General features: G+C 38.0%; 1 protein-coding gene across 1 annotated transcript; it reads left to right on the forward strand.

Moving 5' to 3' along the window:
• The first annotated feature begins 1905 nt into the window (after positions 1 to 1905).
• On the forward strand, positions 1906 to 6113 carry LOC135478268 (sepiapterin reductase-like). Its single transcript, XM_064758542.1, has 3 exons — positions 1906 to 2491; positions 4360 to 4518; positions 5051 to 6113. Exons 1-3 carry the CDS (start codon positions 1906 to 1908, stop codon positions 5167 to 5169), a joined length of 864 nt encoding a protein of 287 aa, XP_064614612.1. The 3' UTR covers positions 5170 to 6113.
• Positions 6114 to 10237: the final 4124 nt, after the last annotated feature.

Genomic DNA, 10237 nt, shown 5'->3' on the forward strand with positions numbered 1-10237 from the left:
TAAAAGAAGCTAAAAGAAATCAGTTATGTTAGCGTTAAATCAGAACCATTATATATTAATTCCGTAAATTATATATTGAAACATTATTCTCCAAAATCCGAGAAAATGAATATTGGCTACACCTTTCTGAACAATCTACACTCTGAAAGAGCGAAACTGTCATGTTTTATTTCTTTTTTTTTTTTGAGGTTAAGGCCATTTCTGTTTAAAGTATTTAGACTCAACCATTTTTTAGAACTGTCAAGCTATATTATAAAAAAATATATTTCCGAGATAGAAACAATTGACATAGATTCATGTATAAGACCTGTGCTCTTAGGAAAAGAGTAAAAGTCTAACACAAGCTACAAACAAATTGTTATACCGTGTTTGGAACTTACAGTTAGTCAAACACAGCATGAGAAATTTTAACAGTGAAGCGAATGAAGCAAAAAAAAAATGGCAAAATAAAGACGTCAAAGGGTATGAAAATATTAAGCAACAAACGAAAGGAAGAATAATGACATACGGTAACGCAGGCAACTGGTGATACTAGAAAGGTATTTCAGAAGTTGTAATTAATGCTTTGTTCTTTGGATTTGATGAATCTCACTCAACGAAAACCCACAAGAGATTATATAGTGAGGCCCATACTGGATCAGCACAAACTGGAAACAGTAAGCTTTGAAACTGCTGATCGACAAGGTTGGCCTATGTGTCTCTATACTCGAAAGGTGTTCGCATCCCATGATGGACAAACTTTTCTGCAGAGAAGGAAACTATAGTATAATTACGACTGCCAGTTCAATAGTTCAAAGTTCCTCTGCGGCCGTACGTGGGAAAATCTTCCAACCTGCCTATGGTCGCGGGTTTCCCCGCGCATTGATCGGTTTCCTCCATCATAATGATGACCGCCCTCGTATAAACGAAATAATCTTACCTTGTCAAGCATCATTTTTACACTGTTACGTAAGAAATAACAATTGTAAAGTGTTGTGTAATCGTGATCCTGGAGCCAGGCGTATCTCATATAGGCCTATAACTACATCTAATCACATGATAACACTCATGGTGGTAGGACTTTGGCGGCATAGAGTCGCTCTGCCACAAATTAAGAAGACACAGTATCTACAAACACGCCAAATGAATATATGAATGTTAAGCAGTACGCACAGATCTACGACGTACGTAATTTTCAAGCGCAAGTATACATGCATATTCATATATGTAGGGGCCTACGGTCTATATGCGGACGCCTTTAATTTATCACAAACGCGGTGAAGCTGGTAATTATCCCAATCACTTAATTTAACAAACACGAGGAGCGGGTTCAATTCCGGGTTTAACTGGAGAATGAATTTGTAGATTTGTAGATAAAACCTGGGACTCATATAACAGATGTTAGCCCCAGATAAAACTGGGCAACGTCATAAAAGGTAGGATTATAGGCTGTTATAGGTGTCCTAAACAAGGAGGAAGAAAACCATCACTCCTTGATTAACGTTATGACATGTCTACAAAACAATTCCATACGCCATTCAACAACAGCATTCAGCATATTATATATAACCACGTGTGTACAGATATGTGCCTACCAAAATTCATATATTCCACCCCCACCCGACCGCCCACTCAACACTTCCCACGGCGCGTCTACGTCATCCTTATCTTACCTCAGCAATCACCTCCCCCCCCACCCACACCCTTCGCCCTCCCTGTGACTCTTAGCCCTCCATAATCCTCTTATCACCAGCATAGCTTTACACAGAAAACTGGTGTTGTTTCCAGTTTGGACCAGATTTTTTGTCTGTGGTTAAACATAATTAACACCCACAGCGTAACAGCTGCTCATTGTAACGAGCGCGACCGCAGTTGAGTCCCTTGACTCCTTCTCTAACTCCGGGAGGCTGAAACAGCGTCGCAGCAATGATGGAGACGGGTGTAAATGTAGATGGAGGCGTTTTCTCACGAAAAAGTATCTGTTTTGTCACAGGTGCCAGCCGTGGTTTGGGAAAGGCAATTGCGTTAAAGTTTGCCTCAACGTTCAAAGCTCCGATCACGTTTGTTTTGATCGCCAGGAATCAAAATGGGTTGACATCAGTGGCGGAATTGCTACGACAAGTCGATGACAGTTTAACGACGACTACACCGAAGACGAAGCTGTCAATCAAAGTCTGCACCCGTGCTGTTGATCTGAGCGATCTCACCACAGATTATTTCGCTCTGTTTTCTGGCATTCTCCAAGAACTCGATTCCAAACCAGGTGATTATGAGCAGGCCATCATTGTGCACAACGCCGGCAGCTTGGGAGACGTCTCCAAGAACGCCCGAGCTTTCAATGACAGAAAGGAGCTGGCGTCGTATTACAGTCTAAATCTGACAAATGTTATCGCTCTGAACTCGCAATTTATGCAGACTTTCTCAGAAGACAAGACCAAATTCAGGCTTGTGATTAACATATCATCGATCTGCGCCCTGGAAGCTTTTAAAACCTGGTCTGTTTACTGCACAGGTACAGTTACTAAGAATCTATAATGTTTTATGTTAAAACTTAAATCATGGCCAATTTAGTTGGAGCAGCCCTTAACACATACACTTCAGCGGGAAAATTCTGACATCTTTGCATGCCCCTGGTTAGTGCTAATATTGAGTGTAATATCGAAAGCAGGGGCTAGTATGGTGTCGTCTGAAAACCAGACATGTCAGACGCTATGAAGACAACACATAACGTTATAGAACTTGGGTTGAACATTTGTTTTTAAAATGCCTTTGAAATTGGTGTGGTTGCCTATAAATAATTTTCCCCATGTTGTATGTAATAAACTAATGATTTGTGTCGAAAATGTTGATAATTTATTTTATTCAGAGATGGCTAAATGTTGGAATTTTGCATTATAAATGTAGGACCTCTTAAATCTTTTCTTTACAAATATATCTGAACTGTCTCTCTGACTAAAATAATTTATCAACATTTTCAATACATTATTTTGAGTATTATATTATGGTATGATGTAAGAAAACAAAATTTTCAGAATTTTACATATAATGAGCAAGAATTGCAAGCATTAGTAAAATATATAACAGTGAATTTGTAATGTGTAAACATTTAACGTGCAGTTGATACTAAAAGAAGTTGTAATGTTTTATGTTAAATCAAGGCCAGTTTAGTTGGAGCAGCCCTTAACACATACACCTCAGCTGTTAAAATTCTGACATGTTTATTTTTGCGTAAGCCAGGTTAGTGTCAGACTGTACACTGGTATGCATCAGAAGAGATATGTGTGAAGCTATCTGAACACTCCCTTACGTAGTGCTCAGGTTCACAGTCTTATTTATTCCAGGCGGAAGATTTCACTGGTCTTTACAACTTGAATCTGTCCATGTATTTGGTACACACAGATACTCCAAGTCAGTCAAATTGTAGATAGTGGCCTCCAATGGCTGAGTGGTTAGCATGTGAGCAATGTGCATTGAATCAGGAGCTTCTTGCCAATACAATCACTGTGAGTTCAAGTCCAGCTCATGTTGACTTGCTCTCTGGTCGTATGTGGGAAGGGCCACCAGCAACCCGCAGATAGTCATGGTTTTCGCATTTACGTGAAATATCATGGAACACAAATAAATAAATAAATAAATAAATATATAAAGTGTAGACAGGTCAAAGCCAGCATCATTAAACCATCACTTAACAGTAATCCTGCAATTTAAACTTTGGAATCAAGCAAGTCCATGCAACATTCACGTTTTGAAATAAAACTTCTGGTGAAAGCCGTGGGCAGTGAATTTTTTGCCCCATCAAACATTCTTCTTACACATTGTAAGGAATAATTTGCCTGGGGTAATATTTTGTTTTTTCTTGTTTTCCATACACTGTCTGCCATGTTTTGAAATTGTCAAAAGCCAGCATAAGTAAATCGTCTTTAAACTGTTATCCAGCCGTTTCAACTCGGCACGTTGAGGCAACATCCACCGTGTTTTGGCTCAAAACCTCTGAGAAGGCTAGGCAATGAGCAACAATAATTATTCCTATCCATGATGTTCCTTATGCATAGGACCCTGAGTATGTTGGCTGGGATAATATGTTCTGTTTGCTTATTTTTTGGGGTTCTGACTAATGAAAAAAAAGCCGTCATTAAAATTTAACATTGATGGAAAATCAAAACACTTCGGTCAAAAACCCAGTAAAAAACTATAAGTAGGGCCATCGTGTTTTGTTACCACCAACATGTGCAGTCTGAATGAACATATATTTAACAATGGCGTGAAAACCTGAATCATTTCTTATATAGACTTTGCAGGTGAAATGTCAGGGCTGGGTACATATGTATCATTATAGCCTGCGGGCTCTTTGCTTGTACATGTGTCATGTCTGTGTTGTAGGGAAGGCTGCCAGAGACATGTTTTTCTCTGTGTTGGGGAAGGAGGAGCAGGAGACAAAGACGACTGTGTTAAACTACGCCCCTGGACCTCTCATCACAGATATGGGAGACGAGGCCAGGACAAAGACAGCTGATCCTGACATCAGGAAAATGTTTGAGGGTGAGGTATCCAGTTAAGGATGTACAATGTACAGTGTAACATTATAGCAGGAGTATACACTGGATGGGGGGGGGGGGGGGGGGGGGGGGGGGGGCAGGCAACACACTCAGTCCTGCTGTGCAAGAGTTCAGCTAAAGTGGATGGAATAAAATTACAATTTTGATTGAAGCAGTGATTTTTCTTGTGGCTTAGCCTTACAATAAGTTTTGTTGTGGTTGCCCGTAGCCTATGTTGCCTATAATTACACAAATATATAGTCTCTTACTGATGACAGCATCCAAATCCACATGGAATATTCTGGCTTACACAGGTGTAAGGTGTAAAATATAATCCTCCGTTAAGAGGATGACAGTCCGATAAGTGACAAGCTGTATTGGGCACGGCACGCTGACGATGTTTATCATAAAGTGCCTGTGGAGGTGTAACTTCTCAGGTGCGGACGGGGCAGCAGAAGCGTCTATGATGTCAGGCTTGCAACAATAAAACAAGCAGTCAAGCAGATCTTTTTTTTTTTCTTTTTTTGTCCTTTCAGAATTTAAACGGGATGGAAAGAACTTGGAATGTGACACGTCTGCAGAACGGCTAATGGAAATTCTCTGGAGGATGAAGTTCACATCAGGCCAACATGTTGATTTCTTCGATGAAATCTGAGGCAGCTTCCACTGTACAAGAATACTGATCTGAAAATAGGTGCCTTTCAGAGACGAGAATTTTTGTTATTTTCACAAGGCAATTACCACTGGTTGATACACTGCAAAGCTAGTTTTAAATAAATGGTAAAATTTTTTAGCCGTGATTTAGAAGGCTTGTTTTCTTTGTCTTATGGGCTAGAATAGTGAAGTGGTCAAAAAAATGAATTTACTGCATGTTAGTAATGCTGAATTATTGTAAGGGTGCAAAATACAATGCTCTTCTGAAATGCTTGACAGTTATCAGACAGTGAAAAAGTGTGATGGAAGATGTAAGTCACTTCATCTGTAGCAATAATAATTTTAGTTTTGAGTTTGTTAAACTTGCCAAAACTGTGACTATATTAAAGGTACTTTAATGTATTTACATATCTTCCATAATATGTAATTTTAGAGGTGATAATAGTGGTTGAGAGAGTTGATAGAAAATCGAAAAAATAATATGTGGACAGTTGAGTATAAATTTTCATCATTACATTTATCTTGTTATTCAGAGGATCATTTCAGTTATGTTTTCTTTTTAGTACATTTTAAAAATGTGAAATAGAAAAGGCAATTTAAAATTATATTGAAACCACTTTTTGTAATACTTTAACAAGGTCACCGAGACTTTTTGCTCAGAGCTGTGCTAATGAACCTTTGGGTAACACAAGATTTATATGCTGGACAGTTTAATGACATTTGTAGTAAGTTGAACTTCTGTATTTTTGAAAATTAACATACTGTTAATTTATATTAACTACATATATTATATTGTTTACTACATATATTAAACAGGGTTTCTTGAAGTTAAATGGAACTGACCACAATGTGTGTACATGTTTTGTTGTGATTATACTTGATGATGGACACTTTGCATGGTCTTAATTTGTGCATTAATTAGAATGTCTTAACAGATTTTTTACTAGCTTTCTAACTACAGGTGGAGATATTGCTGTATATTTATGTCCAGGTTTTATTTGCAAAGTGGGGGCCTCCATGGTTGAGGTGGTTAGCATGCCAGCCCAGCACATTGACCCAGGAACCTCTCACCAATGCAGATGCTGTGAGTTCAAGTCCAGCCCATGCTGACTTCCTCTCCGGCCGTATCTGGGATGGTCATGGGTTTCCCCCCAGGCTCTGCCTGTTTTTCTCCCACAGTAGTGGTGCGCATGGTTGTATAAGTGAAACACCAGTCAAAAACACAAATTAAATAAATACGTGTAAATACTTGCAAAATTAAATCTACAGCCTACTTTGTCATGTCCAGCATGGTAGTGTCAACTAAGCCTTAGGCATTTATTTAATATAATTTTGAACAAAAGGAACATGGGATTCGGGACAAAGTTGGATCTGTTGTTTAGTGTGAAATACAAAATATTATTCCAACATCTCAGATTCATTATAATGGCTGATCATAAGTACTATATACTTACCATTACTTTGACTTGAATAACTCCAGGTAGATCAAAGCCTGATGGATTTGTGCCATGTAATGTTTTACCTTTTTCTGTAAAATATATACTTTCTGTGTTTGCTATGTATCAGGTTTTACTGAATATCCCAAGTTGTGATACTGAATTGTTTTTTGTAGTGTTTATATGTTTAATATCTAGTCACAAGAGATTTACTTGACCAGAAGACATTGGTTGGTAACTATTTCACCTTCGACATGTTGTTGTTGTAATGCCATTCCATGATAAAGCACTCCTGAAATGGCCAACACCCGAGTGAAATTTGATTTGTTGCATGCTAATTGGCAGACTGAAACATTTTAAATTTTGTCACAGAGGTTTAAGAATTACTGCTTTTATTGAGGTTATTTGTAGATCTTTTTTTCTGATGCCATAATTATACCAATGGTCTTCAATTCCTATTTTTGCTAAAAGTTATTGTAACCATAAAGCTTACATATTATTTTAGAAAATAGTATCCATATATTGGTCTATACATGTAAAATATGTAATTCATTTTTAATTGTATGTTATTTTAAAAGAATACTCTTTGCGAGACTTACAAATGTATTTCCTCTACTTAGGGAAGGTTGTTAGAACCTCCTTAAGCCTAATGTAATGTCCTCTCTTTTTGTGCTTTACACGCATTTACAATATTACATATCAAAATATAGTCAAGCTTATCATAGTATGAATTCACACTGAATTATCAAACAGTGTGTATATAATAATCAATAAGCTTTAACTTTTTACCCTGGACATTTTGCATTTTCATTTGTTTGTTTTTTGTACATGTATATTAAAATACATGTATATTAAAAAGCTCTTTTAACTTCATCATTGAAATGTGTAGGCTGCAATGACAAAATCATGTCTCCAAAAAATAGTTTGGTTTTCTTTTCCAATTGTGTAGGAACATACATATTCTTTAAGCCTCAGAATGGGTTAATTGAATATCTGACACTCCAGTGTCTCATGCAGTTGTTTATTATGTGGTGTGTGCTTGTAGATGCAAGTAGATAATATACAGATAGTGCATGCTGTGGAGAGGGACATCAGGAATTGTCAGTTTGAGAGAAATGGTAATCAACGAGGGCCGAGATGAAAGCCATAACCACCATCCAGTTGTTTACTTTACAAACAAGCAGACACCAGAGCTCTCGAAGGGAGATAAGTGCTGTGGAATAAACACATGTGATTGTTGGATATTCTTGTGAATGTTGGATAATACTTTGTGGGCGTAACGTTACATTTCTTGGCGCGCATGATCATTGTATATCATGTCTTGGGGAATATCATGTGACCGTCTCTCGACCAGTGGAAACCAAGAATTACCGTATGAGATAATAATTACTGTTAGGTTATTGTTGGTTTTGTACAATATAAAGCAATATCACACAAGCAATAATAATTCTTTGTCTTCATTGTTTATGGCTCATACCACATGCATGTGCATTATGATTAATACTTTGCTTTACATACGATAAATAAATTTAAAAAAACTCAGAAATTGTATTTGTTTTTCTTTTATTTAAATGTACCAAATACACATACAGATGGCATTTGCCTGGTTACATTCATAGTTCTCAGAGTTACCATTGTTACGTATGCCGATATACATGTATACCTAGACCGATACAAGGTTTGAATTTATTGTTTTGAAGGAAATCAAATCATGTTGAATATGAGTGTACATACATGACAAAAGGGATTAAGATATTTCCTGAAATACACTGTGTTCATGACTGAAGATGTGGTTGTATTTGTCATCTCCTTTTAACTCTGTCCATTTTTATCAAGATGGTCTCAAATATAAGTGGCTTATGCTTCAGTGAATTTCTGTGGAAGACACCATGCAGACAGGAAACTTCACCAGTCAGCAATAATGACATTAAGTGTATACCTTAATGATAAGCACTATAGCTCTAATGCTGGAAACTGGGAGACAATGGGAAGCAATGTCCCATGACCAACAAACAGCATAGCACCATCTGGATGTTGTGTAAGGGAAGATAACTCTGTGATATCACTCATTGATATTGCACATTGAATTATATACCTATGGATTATCCTCCGTTAGACGACATCCTGATGTTGCTATAACTACGGTTATTGGCTGCAAATGAATATTGTTTTGGCACAGGTATGGAAACAATTTATCTTGCATTAAGTCAGGAGTCTCCTGAGACAACAGGCAAAGTACTGAATGGCTCACCCTGTATATTTTATTTATTTATTTATTTGATTGGTGTTTTACGCCCCTACTCAAGAATATTTCACTTATATGATGGCGGCCATCATTATGGTGGGAGGAAACTAGGGGAAACCCACGATCATCAGCAGGTTGCTGGCAGACCTTCCCCCGTACGGCCGGGGAGGAAGCCAGCATAAACTGAACTTGAACTCACAGTGACTGCAATGGTGAGAGGCTTCTGGGTCATTACGCTGCGCTAGCACGCTATCCAACTGAGCCAGGAGGCCCCTCACCCCTTATGAAACAGGCAGCAATCATGTTACTGAAAAGTGTTTGATATAGCATTATAGCATTAAAGAAAAAGACCTCTAAAAATCGAAGTAGGCATCACTAAACAGACCACTTAAAACTATGCATAAATTTATTTTCATTTACTTTTTAGGATTTTTGTGAAATTTGTGCTCAACCATTTGAATTCTAAGGTGGGCTTTATGGACCGTACTATCACAGGTTAGGAATTCTAATGTCACAGGGAAGTTTATCCAATCTAATCACGGACATTGATTGGTTGGAACAACTCTTTTTACGTATGAGTAAAAGATTACTGAAATAATGTTCCTGAATATTCCTTCCTTCTGGTGATCATCGGGACAAAAAGGTGATGTGACGTCAGAGTTCCTAGATACGGTCAGTATGGCTCATAAAGCCCACCATAGTATTCACATACTTGAACACCTTTCAACACATTTCAATGCTGAGCGTCAAGTGATGCAGCAGCAAGTACCTTTCTAAAGTCTTTCGTATGACCAAACCTGGGTTTAATTTCAGGGTCTACCGACAGCATTAGTACAGGCAAACGAATGAGCATGGTGCGCAAATGTGTCACAGATGTGTCACAATGTGTCACAGATGTGTCAAAATTGGTGGAACTTAGAGATCCTGTGGTGTGAAGCTAAAGTGGTTCAAAGTGAGTTTCAAAACTTTTTGAAGACCCCACCTTCACTGTTCTTGGGCCTAACGTCTGGTGGCACATGTGGTACATGTAGTTAGCACGGGGATATTCCCTAGTCATACATGAAGTTTTGTACAGATAACTCACCTTTCAGCAATATAATGTACACACAGAGCCGAGCCTCTGGCACATGAAAATGGTGCGCATCATGTAAGTAAGTTTATCCTGAGATAGAACTGTAACACTTCAGCGGATACCTCACAAACATCCTGACGTAAAGCTACAGCCCATCAAGCAAGAGACATGACCTTGCTGACTTTCTCGTCTGGTATCCATGTGACCTAACTAAATTAGGGCCTAAGACTTTTTGATTCCTTGGAGATGACCCCCTTCACTGGCTGTTTTTTTTTTACTCTCAAATTGATCTCAAATCCGCCCACATGTTGTGTAA

Source organism: Liolophura sinensis, chromosome 11 (genome assembly GCF_032854445.1).
Source record: "Liolophura sinensis isolate JHLJ2023 chromosome 11, CUHK_Ljap_v2, whole genome shotgun sequence".
NCBI lineage: Eukaryota > Metazoa > Mollusca > Polyplacophora > Chitonida > Chitonidae > Liolophura > Liolophura sinensis.